Consider the following 20,115-nt stretch of genomic DNA (forward strand, 5'->3'; position numbering starts at 1 on the left):
GAATCAACACCATCACAACAGTTCTGGACTTGGACCCCTCTATACCAATCGAACAGAAGAAGTTTGTAACATAGTAACAGTTCATAATGTTGAAAAAAGACCAGAGTCCATCAATTTCAACCTATATCCCTAATGAATTCCTACTGAGTTGATCCAGAGGAGGCAAAAAACCCTCATACTTGAGGTAAGAATTCCTTCCTTACTCCAAATATGGCATCAGAATAAATCCCTGGATCAACGTTCTGTCCCTATAAATTTAGTATACATAACCAGCGATGTTATTATTCTCCAAAAATGCATCCAGACCCCTTTTGAAGAAGTGTTCTGAATAGTGATTTGTACAGTGGTAGAATTATTTCCTTGTCGTGGGCATCTATGCCCCTATTGATGCACCCCATGATTTTATTTGCCTTGGCAGCAGCTCCCTCGACACTGGTCACTACAGCTAAAGTTACTGTTAACTAAGACTCCTAAGTCCTTTTCCATGTCAGTCGTCCCAAGTGTTCTCCCATTTAACCCCTTCAGGACCAAGCCCATTTTGGCCTTAAGGACCAGAGCGTTTTTTGCACATCTGACCACTGTCACTTTAAACATTAATAACTCTGGAATGCTTTTAGTTATCATTCTGGTTCCGAGATTGTTTTTTCGTGACATATTCTACTTTAACATGGTGGTAAATTTTTGTGGTAACTTGCATCCTTTCCTTGTGAAAAATCCTAAAATTTGATGAAAAATTTGAAAATTTTGCATTTTTCTAACTTTGAAGCTCTCTGCTTGTAAGGAAAATGTATATTACAAATAAAAAAATTTTTTATTCACATATACAATATGTCTACTTTATGTCTGCATCATAAAAGTGACGAGTTTTTACTTTTGGAAGACACCAGAGGGCTTCAAAGTTCAGCAGCAATTTTCCAATTTTTCACAAAATTTTCAAACTCACCATTTTTCAGGGACCAGTTCAGGTTTGAAGTGGATTTGAAGGGTCTTCATATTAGAAATACCCCACAAAAGACCCCATTATAAAAACTGCACCCCCCAAAGTATTCAAAATGACATTCAGTCATCATTTTAACCCTTTAGGTGTTTCACAGGAATAGAAGCAAAGTGAAGGAGAAAATTCACAATCTTCATTTTTTACACTCGCATGTTCTTGTAGACCCAATTTTTGAATTTTTACAAGGGGTAAAAGGAGAAAATGTATACTTATATTTGTAGCCCGATTTCTCTCGAGTAAGCACATACCTCATATGTCTATGTAAAGTGTTCGGCGGGCGCAGTAGAGGGCTCAGAAGGGAAAGAGCGATAAGGGAATTTTGGAGGGTACATTTTTCTAAAATGGTTTTTGGGGGGCATGTTGCATTTAGGAAGCCCCTATGGTGCCAGAACAGCAAAAAACCCTCACATGGCATACCATTTTGGAAACTAGACCCCTTGAGGAACATAACAAGGAATAAAGTGAGCCTTAATACCCCACAGGTGTTTCACGACTTTTGCATATGTAAAAAAAAAAAATATTTTTTTTCACTAAAATGTGTTTCCCCCCAAATTTCACATTTTTCCAAGGGTTAATAGCAGGAAATACCCACCAATATTTGTAACCGCTTCTCTTCTGAGTATGGAGGTATCCCATAAGTTGACCTGAAGTGCACTATGGGCGAACTACAATGCTCAGAAGAGAAGGAGTCATATTTGGCTTTTTGAGAGCAAATTTTGCTCGGGGGGCATGTCGCATTTAGGAAGCCCCTATGGTGCCAGAACAGCAAAAAAAAACATGGCATACCATTTTGGAAACTAGACCCCTTGAGGAATGTAATAAGGAATAAAGTGAGCCTTATTACCCCACAGGTGTTTCACGACATTTGCATATGTAAAAAAAAAAAAATGTTTCCACTAAAATGTGTGTTTCCCCCCAAATTTCACATTTTTGCAAGGGTTAATAGCAGGAAATACCCCCCAATATTTTTAACCCCTTCTCTTCTGAGTATGGAGGTACCCCATAAGTTGACCTGAAGTGCACAATGCTCAGAAGAGAAGGAGTCATATTTGGCTTTTTGAGAGCAAATTTTGCTCGGGGGGCATATCGCATTTAGGAAGCCCCTATGGTGCCAGAGAAGCAAAAAAAAAACCACATGGCATACCATTTTGGAAACGAGACCCCTTGAGGAACGTAACAAGGGGTACAGTGAGCATTTGCCCCCCACTTGTGTCTGACAGATCTTTGGAACAGTGGGCTGTACAAGTTTTCATTTTCACGGACCACTGTTCCAAAGATCCGTCAGACACCTGTGGGGGGTAAATTCTCACTGCACCCCTCATTACATTCCGTGAGGGGTGTCGTTTCCGAAATGGGGTCACATGTGGGGTTTTGTTTTTTTTGCGTTTGTCAAAACCGCTGTAACAATCAGCCACCCCTGTGCAAATCACCTCAAATGTACATGGTGCGCTCTCCCTTCTGGGCCTTGTTGTGCGCCCCCAGAGCACTTTGCGCTCACATATGGGGTATCTCTGTAGTCGGGAGAAATTGCGTTACAAATTTTGGGGGGCTTTTTTCCCTTTTACCTCTTGTGAAAATGTAAAGTATAGGGCAACATCAGCATGTTAGTGTAAAAAATTAAATTTTTTTACACTAACATTCTGGTGTAGACCCCAACATTTCCTTTTCATGAAGGGTTAAAGAAGAAAAAGCCCCCCAAACCTTGTAACGCAATTTCTCCCGAGTACGGCGATACCCCATATCTCGCCCTAAACTGTTGCCTTGAAATACGACAGGGCTCCAAAGTGAGAGCGCCGTGCGCATTTGAGGCCTGAATTAGGGATTTGCATAGGGGTGGACATAGGGGTATTCTACGCCAGTGATTCCCAAACAGGGTGCCTCCAGCTGTTGCAAAACTCCCAGCATGCGTGGACAGTCAACGGCTGTCCGGCAATACTGTGAGTTGTTGTTTTTCAACAGCTGGAGGCTCTGCTTTGGAAACAGTGGTGTACCGGACGTTCTTATTGGGGGAGGGGGGCTGTGTAGGGGTATGTGTATATGTAGTGTTTTTAACTTTTTATTTTATTTTGTGTTAGTGTAGTGTAGTGTTTTTAGGGTACAGTCACATGGGCGGGGGATTACAGCGAGTTTCCCGGCGCAAAATTTGCTGCATCTCAAGATGCGAGAAACCCACTGTAAAAGCCTCGCCCATGTAAGGGGGGGGGGGGGGGGGGGGTGCACCAGCTGTTGCAAAACCACAACTCCCAGCATGCATGGTCTGTTAGTGCATGCTGGGAGTTATAGTTTTGCAACAGCTGGAGGCACACAGGTTAGGAAACACTGAGTTAGAAACAGACAATGTTTCCCAACCAGTGTGTCTCCAGTTGTTGCAAAACTACAACTCCCAGCATGCCCAGACAGCTGAAGGGCATGCTGGGAGTTGTAGTTCGGCAACATCTGAAGGGCCAGATGTTGCTGAACTAAAACTCCCAGCATGCCTGGACAGTCAGTGCATACTGGGAGTTGTAGTTTTGCAACAGCTGGAAGAGCACAGATTGGAGACCATTATACAATGGTCTCCAAACTGGGGCCCTCCAGATGTTGCAAAACTACAACTCCCAGCATGCATGGTCTGTTAGTGCATGCTGGGAGTTATAGTTTTGCAACAGCTGGAGGCACACAGGTTAGGAAACACTGAGTTAGAAACAATGTTTCCCAACCAGTGTGTCTCCAGTTGTTGCAAAACTACAACTCCCAGCATGCCCAGACAGCTGAAGGGCATGCTGGGAGTTGTAGTTCGGCAACATCTGAAGGGCCAGATGTTGCTGAACTAAAACTCCCAGCATGCCTGGACAGTCAGTGCATGCTGGGAGTTGTAGTTTTGCAACAGCTGGAAGAGCACAGATTGGAGACCATTATACAATGGTCTCCAAACTGGGGCCCTCCAGATGTTGCAAAACTACAACTCCCAGCATGCCCAGACAGCCAAAGGCTGTCTAGGCATGCTGGGAGTTGTAGTTTTCAGACTCCTAGAAGCAGCAGTGAAGATCTTCACTGCTGCCTCTGAGGACTACATACTTACCCGTCGCTGCTCATCCACGTGGCCGGTCCTGCCGCTGCTCCTCGGTCCCGCCGCTGCTCCAGGTAAGTCCGCCGGTCCCCACATGTTCCCCCCGAATGCCGCAGGTCCCCGCGAGCCCCTGCAGCCATCTTCCCCCGTTCTGCCCGACTTCCAGGGGCGGGCAGTGCGGGGGATCTGAACTTTCACCCCAGATTACTGTGATTGGTCCACAGGGACCAATCACAGTGATCGCTGACCAGGACCATCAATGGATGGTCCTGGGGGTGAAGCAGAAGTTGTCCCCTGCTGGAAACAGCGGGACTTCTGCCAGTTAACCCGTGCGATGCTGCGCATCGCCGGGTTAACTGAATGTCATTTATAAACGCCGGGATGCGCGAACGCACTGCACAACCCGGCGTTTATATATGACATTCTGCGGGAAGGGGTTAATACATAATCCCAGCCCGGATTTTTCCTCCCCATGTGTATAACCTTACATTTATCAGTGTTGAACCTCATGTGCCACTTCTCAGCCCAAACCTTCAACCTATCCAGATCCATTTGTAACAGTGCACAGTGTCTTCTATTGTGTTATCTGCTATACACAGTGCACTGTCCTCTATAGTTTTTACCGCTTTACAGAGTTTAGTATCATCTGCAAAGATTGCTACTTTACTATTCAACCCCTCCACAAGGTCATTAATAAATATATTATATAGAACAGGACCCAAGACTGACCCCAGTGGTACCCCACTAGTAACAGTCACCCAATCAGAATAAGTACCATTAATAACCACCCTCTGTTTCCTGTCACTGAGCCAGTTACTTACCCACTTACACATTCTCCCCCAGCCCCATTCTTCTCATTTTATGCACCAATCTTTTACTTGGCATCGTATCAAATGCTTTGGAAAAATCCAGATATACGACATCCAGCGATTCCCCCTGGTCCAGTCTGGAGCTCACCTCCTCATAAAAGCTGATCAGGTTATTTTGACAGGACCAATCCCTCATAAAGCCATGCTGATATGAAGTCATACATTTATTTTTTATCAAGATACTCCAAAATAGCATCCCTTAGGAAACCCTCAAACAATTTACAGATTTACAATTTACAGAGGTTAAACTAACAGGTCTGTAATTCTCTGGGTCACCTTTTGATCCCTTTTTAAATATTGGTACCACGTTTGCCAGTCCTGGGGAACAGTCCCTATCACTATAGTGTCCCTGAATATTAAAAATAGGGGTCTGTCAATTACATTACTTAATTCCTTTAGAACACAGGGGTGAATGCCATCTGGGCCTGGTGATTTGTCTATTTTGATTTTTTGTAGGCGACACTGTACTTCTTCCTGGGTTAGACAGGTGACCTGTACTTCTTCCTGGGTTAGACAGGTGACCTGTACTGGGGAGTTTACCTTATCCCGCTATATTTCACCTGAAATTTCATTTTCCTCTTTGAACACAGTGGAGAAGAATTTGTTTAATATACCGTATTTATCGGGGTATACCACGCACCGGCCTATAACACGCACCCTCATTTTACCAAGGATATTTGGGTAAAAAAAGTTTTTTACCCAAATATCCATGGTAAAATGAGGGTGCGTGTGTGCGCGTGTATACCCCGATACATCCCCAGGAAAGGCAGGGGCAGAGAGGCCGTCGCTGCCCGCTTCTCTCCCCCTGCCTTTCCTGGGGTCTTGAGCACTGCTGTCGGCCCTTCTCACCCCCTGGCTATCACTGCCCGTTCTGTCCCCCTGACTATCGGTGCCGGCGCCGATAGCAAGGGGGAGAGAAGCGGCGCCGACAGCCAGGGGGAGAGAAGGGGCAGCGGCACCCATTGCCGGCGCCGCTGCCCCGTTGCCTCCCCCCATCCCCGGTGGCATAATTACCTGAGTCGGGTCCGGGCTGCTCCAGGCCTCCGGCGTGCGTCCCCTGCGTCGTTGCTATGCACGGCGCGGCGCACTGACGTCATGCACCGCGCCGTTCAGCGCATAGCAACGACGCCGGGGACGCACGCCGGAGGCCTGGAGCAGCGCGGACCCGACTCAGGTAGTGGGTGAGAAGGGCCGACAGCAGCGCTCTAGACCCCAGGAAAGGCAGGGGGAGAGAAGCGGGCAGCGACGGCCTCTCTCCCCCTGCCTTTCCTGGGGGTGTATCGGCGTATAACATCAAGAGGCAGCGGGCATCTTGATAACGCTACAGCAGTAGTGAAACATGTCGAGGGGGGCTGAGTAACAGGATTTTAATATTGTGCAACCAGCCTATGGAAGCAACTGAGTGTGTACTGCAGACACACTCAGAACTTATATAACTATACCTATAGTAGATGGGAATTATCCCACTCAGTTATAGATATTCATTGCACATTGGCAATAGGCTATTGCACTGATGTTTAAATTTTAGGTGCTAAGTTATCAATAAAGCTTTTGGGAATATTTTAAGTGTATGGGAAAAATGGGAACTATTGGATGACCCTGCGGGGAAATCTATTGGTAAACTTGACTTAAATTAATTAACCCTCCATATACTGGTCTTAAAATTGGAATACCAAACTAAGATTTAAGCACCTGTGACCAATCTACCCCTCCCCCTAGAGGCAGAGTAAAAAATAAGAATAAAAAAAGTGAAAAAGCTGATTAAAATGATATCAGTGATCCCTCAAAGAAACACTCAGACAGAGCAAGCCAACACTCGGACAGAGCAAGCTGTCTGAGCTGGGCAGCATCTCCATTATCTTAACCACAACTATTTCTGCTTTCAAAGATGTTCCTTCAGATAACTGGTACAGCGATGGGGCCGAAATTCGCCCCATCGCTCGCTAACTTATATATGGGTGGCTATGAGGATGAACACATCAATACGGAACACCCCTGGAAAGACTACATAAAATTCTATAAAAGATACATAGACATCCTTATGTATATCTGAAGCAGGACAGAAGAGTTTTCACGATTTACAGAATACCTCATCACCTGGAACTTATCCTTCTCAGGTAAATGTTCAGATACAAAAATCGAATATTTAGATCTCGAACTATGCACTGAGAACATGGAAATCATCCACCTACAGGCGGGCTAAGACCATAAAGAGTATTGTGGCCCCTGGTCCGCTTAGAGAAGCACCCCTAAAAACTGTGATAAGAATCCATGCAACCCTGAAAAAATTTAACCTGGATGCTATAGATGTGAGATTAAAACATGTAAACTATGTACTAACATCAACCATGGGTCAACCACACACATGAGCAATAACACAGGTGAAAAGCTTAACATCAGGACCAGATTGAGCTGCTCATCAACTTATGTCATCTACTTAATCGAATGCAGATGTAAATTGCAGTACATTGTGAGGACAATGCAACAGTTGAGAACTAGAATGAATACTCATCGCCACAATGTACTTCACAGCTTCATTAAACACAGCATATCACGGCATGCCACAGAAGTCCACAAGAACAACTTTGCAGCTTCTACAGTGACAGCTCTGGAACAGATACCTAAAAATGCACAAGATCGTTTTGAAAGTCTGAGAAGACGTGAATCATACTACATTTTCAAAATGAACACGTTGGCCCATATTTATCATTGCTGTGTGAAGCATTTTTTTACACCTTTTTTTTTTTGTGTGCTGATAATGTGTAGGAGCACCAAATTTATTAAATAGCAAAAGAGCATTTGATAAATTTTGTGCAGGTCCACATTTTCTGAAATTTCTGTCTACACATACACCAAAAAGCTACACCATGTCTGGGCTGGTGTAGTTTTAGAGACTTTTCAGTGGCTTTGCGCCTTTTTTTGCTCCTTTTTACAAAAAGGCGCAATGATAAATCCCTTCCATATCATGTCTATTGCCAAAATCAGTGGATTACAACTCAAAATCAGTGGATTGCTACTCAAAATCAGCAGAAATGTGTAAACAAAAAGGGGCAAAAAAAAAAGGCGCAAAAAACCCTGCTTGCGCCTTTTTTGCCCCTTTTTTAGACCCAAACAACAGTCTAAAGACAATGAGAAATGTGGGCCATTATACCCACATGGTTTGAACCAAGGGATCAAAAATATTTAACACATTACAGATCAGCTCTGCACATGTGCTCTACTTACCTCTTGACAGTAAAGTGAAACTACATCCCTTTGCAACCAAGCACAAAATTGTAAGAGATTTCTTTTCCACCGTACATCACCCTTTGAAATATTTCACCTTGGCACAGTGCTGATACTCCCAAGTCTGTGCTTCCATTGTTAATAATGTACCTTCCTGATTCATAAATCATGAACCATCGTTTTAAACACCCATGATCACATGTTGCATTCCAATAGAAAAACACCGATCAGCCTTCAATGTAGAAAAAACCACACATCACGGCAAACCAAGTGCTTATGTGTATCCAATACTTACAAGCTGATACTTTCAAACTCCTTGCTCATATAATAATCATTAGGGCATTATAATAGTGCATATCGCAACACCATTATTTTTCAGGACATGTATCTCTCTATAAACCGACACCCCCAATCCATCTCTGAAAAAACACTCCCGATCCTAATGTACATCACTCACTCGCACAATATACAGTGGTCCCTCAACATACGAGGGTAATTTGTTCCTAACGACCCATCGTTTGTGGAATCCATCGTATGTTGAGGTATTCGTGCAATGTAAAGTATAGGAAGTTATACTCACCTGTCCCCGCCGCTCCGGACCACGTCCTCACCGCTCCCGATGCTGTCCCAGAGGCTCCAGATGCTGTCCCGCTGCTCCGGCATCTTCTTCGGGATCCTCCGGCTTTTTCCGCATCTTCGGTGTCCAGGCCTCGCTTTCTGGTGATGTTATTACGTTGCGGCGCCGGGACGGCGTGTGCAGCGACGTAATAACGACTCCGGAAAGCGAGGCCTGGACCCCGGAGAAGATGCAGAAAACGCCGGAGGATCGCGAAGTGGACCCGGAGCAGCGGGGATAGGTAAGTGAACCTGTCCGGGATGCTTAAACTGCTATCCGACAGCAGCTTAAGCATTTTGGATAGCAGTTAATGCGATGGCCCCGACATATAAAAGCATCGTATGTCGATGCTGACATCTACATGAGATGGCCTCTGAGAGGCCATCGCATGTCGATTTGATCATATGTCGGGGCCATCGCATGTCGGGGGGTTACTGTACGCCATCAGACCCTTTGCCTAGCTTGATCAGCGGCAACTATACCTTATAGTTCAATCAAAATATGTACCACTACATACCATTGGAGCAGACTTCATATCCGTGAAAGTTATTTATTCCAACTTAACGCATGCGTGAGCTTTAGCGTCCTTGGATACGCCCAGCCCTTAGAAACCTGTTCTTCTCACACACCATACGCATGCGTGCAACCCTTCACTTGAACTCCGCTCACAGCGCTCTCAGAGCTTCCACCTGTAAGTGCATGCGGCGAGCATTATTTATTTATTATCTCTTTAACTATGCTGTCTGCTGTATGTATTTAGGATATGTCGATCTTTTATTATGCTTATTTGCACATAAGAAAACGCTGGATTATTTTATTCATTATGACACTGTTTACACTACACGTCACTATCCTGCATCTCCGGCAGGTAAAGTGACATCATGAACCTGTCAATCTACTGTGTTTTTAGCACCCTTTAAATTTTATATACTGTGCTATCCCCTTTGCCTGTATATGCCATTATAGCATTGAGAACGAGACTATCCAGGTCTCAAAACACGTTTGTTTTATTGGCATTGAAATAAATGAACGATCATATTACACATCGCCTACTGTGATTCTGCTACTGACGGATCGCGCCAAAGTCCCCGGACCCTTTTGAAATATCAACCTGTTGCATCTTTGATCAACGGGTGGCTCCTGACTGCCGATACCCGGGCGGCTGCACTGTGACTACATGCTACAATAGGTGGTTGTGTCTCATACACAACCACAAAAAGTGAGCAGTATTTCCCCTACTTTTCTAAGGGTAAACCTATAGTATCAGGCTTAGTATCCTACGAGAAGCTCTGCTGTTTTTTTTCTGTCTAGATACGGTATTCTCATATTAGATATGGATAGGCATAAGGCCAAACTTTATGTGAGATAGGGATAGGCATTAGGCTGTCCTTTATATAAGATAGGGATAGGCATAAGGCTATACTTCATATCAGATAGAGATATGCATACGACTATCCTTCATGTGAGTTAGGGACAGGGACTATTTTTAGTATTCAAAATATTGGGCAGACTAGATGGGCCAAATGGATCTTATCTGCCGACACATTCTATGTTTCTATGGAAAGATTTAGGCTGTATTGTGTTGTGTTGCCTGAATTCTGCCACATCACAGTGTCTATAACCCGACAGTCAGAAGTCCTTGGAAGATAGACTTCTGGTCATGGTCGCAGACTTCTGGTCATAGTCACAGCCAATTACAGGTCACATCATGACCCTATAAACTTTCATCTAAAATCATTGTGTAGCCTGAGTAAAATGTGGGGCATATTACAATGTATCAGCACTCTCTTCTAAGGACACATTCACACAACTCTTTTTTCCGTGGTGGATTCTATCGCAGAAATGTATTACCTGACACAGGTTTTTGTTTTTCTGTGCCATGGGTTTGGCAGCTGATTATTCCTATTCGACAGGATTAATCCGAATCAGGCTGCACTATGGGAATCCACTATGTCACTGCTGTTATTTTAAAACTAAGAACAAAGAGAACTTTGTTCTTCTAGACGAAAGAACAAAGTCAACGCGTATGAACTAAGGCACAGCTCCTCAGGGTTTTCACAGCACTGAAGAAATTCCCCTCTGCTACAATGTAGTGAGTGCACAGTCTGTATAACAGTGTGTAATGTTGTGTCTTCTCAAAGTAACTGTCACGATCCCGGCTGGTAGGAGGTGGATCCTCTGTGCCAGAGAGGGATTGGCATGGACCGTGCTAGTGGACCGGTTCTAAGTCACTACTGGTGTTCACCAGAGCCCGCCGCAAAGCGGGATGGTCTTGCTGCGGCGGTAGTGACCAGGTCGTATCCACTAGCAACGGCTCAACCTCTCTGACTGCTGAAGATAGGCACGGTACAAGGGAGTAGACAAAGCAAGGTCGGACGTAGCAGAAGGTCGGGGCAGGCAGCAAGAATCGTAGTCAATAAGGCAAGCAGGAGGTCAAGTACACGGTATGGATAAACACAGTAACGCTTTCACTAGGCTCTAAGGCAACAAGATCCGGCAAGGGAGTGCATGGGAGGAGATCAGATATAGCCAGGGAGCAGGTGGAAGCCAATTAAGCTAATTGGGCCAGGCACCAATCATTGGTGCACTGGCCCTTTAAGTCTCAGAGAGCTGGCGCGCGCGCGCCCTAAAGAGCGGAGCCGCGCGCGCCAGCACATGACAGCAGGGGACCGGGACGGGTAAGTGACCTGGGATGCGATTCGCGAGCGGGCGCGTCCTGCTGTGCGAATCGCATCCCCGACGGCCATGACAGTGCAGCGCTCCCGGTCAGCGGGACCGACCGGGGCGCTGCGGAGAGAGAGACGCCGTAAGCGCTCCGGGGAGGAGCGGGGACCCGGAGCGCTAGGCATAACAGTACCCCCCCCCCCCCTTAGGTCTCCCCTTCTCTTTGTCCGGTAACTGCCTCCCCTGGGATGAGGACACCGGGAAAGAAAGGAGGGTTTCCTCAACGGCAGGCAGTACAGCAGGAGTGGGAATGGGGAGGGAGGGCAGAGGGCGAGGCCTGGCACGGGGCAGTGTGACACCAGGACGGGGGCCATGGGGAGGCACCGAGGCTTGCCTGACTGGACTGGGAGGGGGGGAGAGGCACTTCTTATGGCAGGACGGCAGACCGGTTACAGGGGGAACCACAGGGTCACGGCAGGGAGTACTGGGAACCGGTTTAAGGCAGTCCTTGAAACAAGAGGAACCCCAGCTCTTGATCTCCCCTGTGGACCAATCCAGGGTTGGGGAATGGTGTTGAAGCCAGGGTAGTCCAAGGAGAATTTCGGAAGTGCAATTGGAGAGGACCAAAAACTCAATTTTTTCGTGATGAGGTCCGATGCACATTAGGAGGGGCTCCGTGCGGTAACGCACGGTGCAATCCAACCTGACTCCGTTGACCGCGGAAATGTAGAGTGGCTTGACGAGACGGGTCACCGGGATGCGGAATTTATTCACCAAGGACTCACGAATAAAATTCCCAGAGGCACCAGAGTCCAGGCAGGCCACGGCTGAGAGGGAGGCGTTGGCTGAAGGGGAAATCCGCACGGGCACCGTGAGACGTGGAGAAGCCGGCTTAGAATCAAGAGACGCCACACCCACGAGAACTGGGTGCGAGCGTGCGTTTCCCAGACGTGGAGGGCGGATAGGGCAATCCACCAAGTAATGTTCGGTACTGGCACAGTACAGACAAAGATTCTCTTCCCTACGGCGATTCCTCTCCTCCCGGGTCAGGCGAGACCGATCCACTTGCATGGCCTCCTCGGCGGGAGGCCCAGGCGTAGACTGCAAAGGATGCTGTGGGAGAGGTGCCCAGAGATCTAAGTCTTTTTCCTGGCGGAGCTCTTGGTGTCGCTCAGAAAAACGCATGTCAATGCGGGTAGCCAAATGGATGAGTTCGTGCAGGTTAGCAGGAATTTCTCGTGCGGCCAGAACATCTTTAATGTTGCTGGATAGGCCTTTTTTAAAGGTCGCGCAGAGGGCCTCATTATTCCAGGATAGTTCAGAAGCAAGAGTACGGAATTGTATGGCGTACTCGCCAACGGAGGAATTACCCTGGACCAGGTTCAGCAGGGCAGTCTCAGCAGAAGAGGCTCGGGCAGGTTCCTCAAAGACACTTCGAATTTCCGAGAAGAAGGAGTGTACAGAGGCAGTGAGGGGGTCATCGCGGTCCCAGAGCGGTGTGGCCCATGACAGGGCTTTTCCAGACAGAAGGCTGACTACGAAAGCCACCTTAGACCTTTCAGTAGGAAACTGGTCCGACATCATCTCCAAGTGCAGGGAACATTGCGAAAGAAAGCCACGGCAAAACTTAGAGTCCCCATCAAATTTGTCCGGCAGGGACAAGCGGAGGCTAGGAGTGGCCACTCGCTGCGGAGGAGGTGCAGGAGCTGGCGGAGGAGATGGTTGTTGCTGCTGTAGCTGAGACTGAAATTGCTGTAGCTGTGACTGAAGCTGCTGTAGCTGCGACTGGAGTTGCTGTGTCATGGTGGTCAAGTACGACAGCTGGTGATCTTGTTGGGCGATCTGTCGGGCTTGCTGGGCGACCAGTGTAGTGAGGTCGGCGACAACTGGCAGAGGAACTTCAGCGGGATCCATGGCCGGATCTACTGTCACGATCCCGGCTGGTAGGAGGTGGATCCTCTGTGCCAGAGAGGGATTGGCGTGGACCGTGCTAGTGGACCGGTTCTAAGTCACTACTGGTGTTCACCAGAGCCCGCCGCAAAGTGGTCTTGCTGCGGCGGTAGTGACCAGGTCGTATCCACTAGCAACGGCTCAACCTCTCTGACTGCTGAAGATAGGCGCGGTACAAGGGAGTAGACAAAGCAAGGTCGGACGTAGCAGAAGGTCAGGGCAGGCAGCAAGAATCGTAGTCAATAAGGCAAGCAGGAGGTCAAGTACACGGTATGGATAAACACAGTAACGCTTTCACTAGGCTCTAAGGCAACAAGATCCGGCAAGGGAGTGCATGGGAGGAGATCAGATATAGTCAGGGAGCAGGTGGAAGCCAATTAAGCTAATTGGGCCAGGCACCAATCATTGGTGCACTGGCCCTTTAAGTCTCAGAGAGCTGGCGCGCGCGCGCCCTAGAGAGCGGAGCCGCGCGCGCCAGCACATGACAGCAGGGGACCGGGACGGGTAAGTGACCTGGGATGCGATTCGCGAGCGGGCGCGTCCCGCTGTGCGAATCGCATCCCCGACGGCCATGACAGTGCAGCGCTCCCGGTCAGCGGGACCGACCGGGGCGCTGCGGAGAGAGAGACGCCGTAATCGCTCCGGGGAGGAGCGGGGACCCGGAGCGCTAGGCGTAACAGTAACTTCAATACATAACCATTAATGTCTAAACCTTGGCAACAAGAGTGAGGACACCCCTAGGTGGAAATGTCCAAATTGGGCCCAATGAGTCATTTCCCTCCCTGGTGTCATGTGATTCGTAGTGTTACAAGGTCTCAGGTGTGAATGGGGAGCAAGTGGCTTAAATTTGGTGTTATCGCTTTCACACTCTCTAATACTGGTCACTGGAAATTCAACATGGCACCTTATGGCAAAGAACTCTATGAGGATCAGAAAAAAAGAATTGTTGCTCTACAGAAAGATAAAGACCCTGAAACTGAGCTGCAGCACGGTGGGCAAGACCCTACAGAGGTTTCACGTGACAGGCTCAACTCAGAACAGGCCTTGCTATTGTCGGCCAAAGAAGTTGAGTGCATGTGCTCAGCGTCATATCCAGAGGTTGTCTTTGGGAAATAGACGCATGAGTGCTGAGTGATAAGGTTGAACGGGTGTGGGGTTAGCCTATTAGTGCTCGGACCGTACACTGCATCAAATTGATCCACATGGCTATCGTCCTAGAAGCAAGCCTCTACTAAAGATGAAGCACAAGAAAGCGGCAAACAGTTTGCTAAAGACAAGCATACTGTGGTCAATTGAGACCAAGATAAACTTATTTGGTTCAGATGGTGTCAAGCGTGTGTGGTCACAACCAGGTGAGGAATACAAAGACAAGTGTGTCCTGCCTACAGTTAAGCATGGTGGTGGGAGTGTCATGGTCTGGGGCTGCATGAGTGCTGCTGATACTGGGGAGTTGAGGGAACCATGAATGACATGTACTGTGACACACTGAAGCAGAGCATTACCCCTCCCTACAGAGACAGGGCTGCAGGGCAGTATTCACACATGATAAGGACCCTAAACACCTCCAAGACCACCAATGCCTTGTAAAGAAGCTGAAGGTAAAGGTGATGGCCTGGCCAAGCATGTCTCCAGACCTGAACTATATTGATCATCTGTGGGACATCTTCAAACTGAAGGTGGGGAAGCGCAAGGTCTCTAACATCTACCAGCTCCATAATGTCATGGAGGAAGAAAGAGGAGACAGGGGAACCAGTGAACTGGAGAACTCCATGTCCAAGAGGCTTTGTATACATATATATATATATATATATATATATATATATATATATATACATACACAGTATATATGGGGTGGACTCACTTATGGGAGAAACTGTATATATATATAAATATGTATATATATCCTGTGGACTCACTTATGGGAGATGGAGATAGAGATACTGTATATATATATATATATATATATATATATATATACATAAATATATATATATATATATATATATATATATATATATATATATAAACGGGGTCAGTACTTTCCTCAGGGAGAGGACACCTCTTCAGGTGTAACAGAGATTCAAGTTACCCCAGCCAAGCCAGATCACCCTGCTCTGTACTGACGAGGGGCAAACACCCCGAAACAGCTGTCTGCAGATGGGTCCTCTTTCCTTGGAGAGAGTTCTGGCTTGGCATAAATCCCAATCAGTTCTGAGACTTCTTAACTGGAGCCTGAGCTGTTTTGTAGGACACACTACCTGTGAAGGTGGTGTGGTGAGCTAATTTAAATATATATATGGGGTAGACTTGCATATGAGCGATACTATGTATAAGAGAATGTGAGGAATGTATCATTGAAATCATTGTGACAGGCCACTCAGGGTGTCCCCTCCCCTCATTCACATCAGCTTAGCCCAGACCGGAGGGCTGCGGGTGGCTCATTACATGGGGCTGACATCCTGCAGGAGGTAAACACTGCGCTTCCCAAGATGATTGTCTCTCTGTCTATGAAGGAACTCCGTGGGGAAGCAGCCTGTGCCTTTGATATAAGGCCTCACATTTTTTATTACATCAAGCGCAGTAAATGTCTACCCCAGATACACATTGTATCAGTGAAGGCAGTCAGGGCCCGTGTCTCCTCCAGCCGGATGGCACCCATGCTTTCCTGTCATGTCTGAAAGACAGGGGCGCCAGGAGTTCTCTCTAAACAAAAGGAGCTTGGGAAGGCCGGGTGACTGGTCAAACATGGAGACTTACTGTATATCATGACTCTGCAGTATAAACAGTGCCCCCCTAATGTAATAGCCATCCTTCCCTCATCTGTGATCACAACATGTCTCGTAGCCACCCACCAAAGGGTCTTCCATAGTCACTAGACTGTGAGGCGCCCCCGACACTGATTATAAGCTGTACAGTCCTCTGGCTGCAGCTATCTCTGGTCACAGGAGACAAAGGGAAAAGGGAAATTCACAGATGTTTAGAATTTTTGCAAAAAACGTCCACTACAGATAGTGAGGGCCCCTACAGGGGTCATAAACTAATACTGTCAATTATATAAATGGTTAATATAGCGTTCAGACATGTGTACAGTTTTAGATTGAAAGGATATGCCAATCAGATCTCACAGCACGTTTTCCAAGTAGTTTTCCCTTTAAAAGTTTTAGATAGCACCAGGTCTCAGTCCTGAGACCCGCTGGGATCATAGGTTACAGCCGGCTGTAGTGCGCAGTACCGTGATTCACTCCGCGCCCAGCACCTGCAGTATGATCACATGAGCTAAAAGACAAGGCCTTTTCTGATCTTTAATAAGTGAATTAGTCCCCCCCCCACATGTTTCACTACACAAAGTGGAGTCCTCAGGGGACAGTAAAGCTTCATTTCTGCTGTACGTCAGTTTATGTTGAGGATATTTTACAGATTTTCCTATTAATTCACCTATTATGCAGGTGGTGGCCATGAGTTGCTGTGGCAGTCGAGGGCGTACAGTTGGACAGACACATTATATTACCATTATTTTGCTACAGAAATTGTACGTTTTGTTTTGTCAATAATATAGCATAGAATCTTCTCTTATACAACAATGGGAGATGTGGGAACCCACTGGGTATAGCTGTATTACCACTCCTGCGGTATATATCATATCCAATATTTTACACAGAAGAAAACATTTTATTCTTTATATAAAAAATGATTTAATATTTATATACTACATGATGATCCTGTTATGGGCCATAGGTATCTGTATTATCATACAATCCATTGCAAACTACTAGGGAACTACAACTCCCAACATGCTAGGGACTGAATACCTAAACTGACCCAATACATTTCTCAAAGTCTGTGGGATTTGTAGTTCTCCAACAGCTAAGGCAGCCATAGGTTGCAGACATCTGACTTGTAGTGATCGCCATCTTGTGGTATCTCTAGCTGGGTTCTGCAGACACTGTCTCGGCTCACTCTTGTATGTTCTGATCACTCCAGTTCGTTAATAATAATAGTAATAGAAACACCTTGAGTTAGCTGCCATAGTGTTAATGAGTCCGGTCTATGGCATGTGTCATGTGCTCGATGTTTTGGTAGACTGCTTCTCTAAATCCTGAGCTTCGCAGTCTGGGGGCAGATGGACTAGGGGCTGCAGGCTGTAGCTATCTTGGACGGTGTCTTCTGTTTTGGGGGCTATCCTTGAGGTGAATGTGCCCTTGACAGTCCCGTGAACGGCATCCTTCAACTGTGGATGTGTAGAAAGGTGAGAATTATAGAGGAGTTCAGCATGAAATATCGGCACATCTCTCCTTGTAATGTATGTAGATTATATAGAAATATTGGAAAGACATCGAAGGATATTAGCTCGGACCTTCATCATCTCCCAGAATTTGGAAATGCTTCCAGACCACTTAGCCAAGCTACAAAGATATATAAGCAGCCCCCCAAGATTACAGATGCACTACAGAGCCCTTCTTTGTGATTAGTGGGGTCCGTGTTCACAGACCCTCCTCATCAGATTCAGAACACAAACAGGAGAGAAGGGATCAGTTCTGATCGTGGGGGATCCAACCTCTGTGACACCCCACCCCTCAACTCCCCACGATCAGACACTTATATCCTATGATGCGGATAGATTATAAGTTTTCTTAAAGTGGAGTTACCCCTTAAAGCTGGTCATATGCAGAAGCTATCAGAATAACTTCTTTGCTATCAAAGTTATCCTTCCCGATTTCCCCCACTTGATTGGTCAAGTGTGCATGAGTCCTGAATGGGAAGAGATCCATCTGGCAGTGGCCTATCTCCCCAAGAACAAAAGGATCCAACAGTTGAAATATAACATGGGGCCCAATTATCTCTTTCTCAGGAGGCCACAATACAATTACATGTTCAGCTGGTCTATCTGATGTTTATAGCTGCTTTCCTTCATCCTCATTGGCTTTCATAAGGAATCCATATATACGAATGCTTACCCAATACCCACATACACACTTATGCCCGATCTTTTCTCTTGCTGATATTATTGGGTTCACAGACACATGATTAATATGTATGGTCAGCTTTACCAGTGTCTACACTTTATATTGTTGACAGAGACGTCATATTTACCTCAGTCAGGGACACCACTCCCACCAACCGTCCAGTATTGGTGACATAAGCTAAACGTAGACCGAGAAGATTGAAGAGATCATAACACTGAGGAGACACGAGAATATGGATCAGTCATATCATCGATGTCATGTTGTTCACATATAGCTCTGACCTTTATTTGAGTGTAAGTTTTGGTTGATGTTATCCTCTCACCTGATAGAGTGTCTGTTTCTCCATTAGTCTGTATGGTGCTGGGTCGATTGTCAAGCTTTCGACAGGCACAACCTCATTAAGCTGAAAACACTCCCACTCCTCCACCTGTCATATACAAAATAGAGACACTCAACATCCATCAGTAATTTATTTCATATACTTCACCAAGGATGAAGGTAGATAAAGAAAACAGACGTTCGAAGGCAGATAAACATGTCATAAATGTCAGCTGCCAGCAGACAGCACCAGAATAGTAATTAGAATTCAATGATCACGGCAGCATACCTCCCCTATGTGATGTACAATACAGGGTAATACTCCTTTACCTGTACTACACCTCCATCTATAATACACCTCCATATATAATACACCTCCATCTATAGCTCACCTCCACCTATACTACACCTCCATCTATAACTCACCTCCATCTATAATACACCTCCATCTATAGTACACCTCCATATATAATACACCTCCATTTATAGCTCACCTCCACCTGTACTACACCTCCATCTATAATACACCTCCATATATAATACACCTCCATCTATAGTTCACCTACACCTGTAATACACCTCCATCTATAATATACCTCCATCTATAACTCACCTCCACCTGTACTACACCTCCATCTATAACTCACCTCCACCTGTACTACACCTCCATCTATAACTCACCTCCACCTGTACTACACCTCCATCTATAATACACCTCCATCTATAACTCACCTCCATCTATAACACCTCCACCTCTACTACACCTCCATCTATAACACACCTCCACCAGTACTACACCTCCATCTATAACACACCTCCATCTATAACTCACATCCACCTGTACTACACCCCCATCTATAACATACCTCCATCTATAACACACCTCCACCTGTACTACACCTCCATCTATAACATACCTCCATCTATAACACACCTCCACCTGTACTACACCTCCATCTATAATACACCTCCATCTATAACTCACCTCCACCTGTACTACACCTCCATCTATAACATACCTCCATCTATAACACACCTCCACCTGTACTACACCTCCACCTATAACTCACCTCCACATGTACTACACCTCCATCTATAATACACCTCCATCTATAACTCACCTCCACCTGTACTACACCTCCATCTATAGCGCACCTCCACCTGTACTACACCTCCATCTATAACTCACCTCCACCTGTACTACACCTCCATCTATAATACACCTCCATCTATAACTCACCTCCATCTATAACACCTCCACCTGTACTACACCTCCATCTATAACACACCACCACCAGTACTACACCCCCATCTATAACATACCTCCATCTATAACACACCTCCACCTGTACTACACCTCCATCTATAACATACCTCCATCTATAACACACCTCCACCTGTATTACACCTCCATCTATAACACACCTCCATCTATAACACACCTCCACCTGTACTACACCTCC

At 46.2% G+C, this 20,115-nt stretch overlaps 1 protein-coding gene across 1 annotated transcript in view; it reads right to left on the reverse strand.

Moving 5' to 3' along the window:
* Positions 1-17,097: 17,097 nt before the first annotated feature.
* LOC130366644 (chloride channel protein ClC-Kb-like) overlaps positions 17,098-20,115 on the reverse strand; it is a 38,676-nt gene continuing 35,658 nt past the window's right edge. The window contains exons 20-22 of the mRNA XM_056568964.1: positions 18,657-18,761; positions 18,462-18,548; positions 17,098-17,598 (exon numbers count right to left, since the gene is read on the reverse strand). Of these exons, the coding sequence (XP_056424939.1) occupies positions 17,428-17,598; positions 18,462-18,548; positions 18,657-18,761 (363 nt within the window). The 3' untranslated portion in view covers positions 17,098-17,427. The remainder of the gene's footprint in view (positions 17,599-18,461; positions 18,549-18,656; positions 18,762-20,115) is intronic.

This window comes from Hyla sarda, chromosome 4 (assembly GCF_029499605.1).
Source record: "Hyla sarda isolate aHylSar1 chromosome 4, aHylSar1.hap1, whole genome shotgun sequence".
NCBI lineage: Eukaryota > Metazoa > Chordata > Amphibia > Anura > Hylidae > Hyla > Hyla sarda.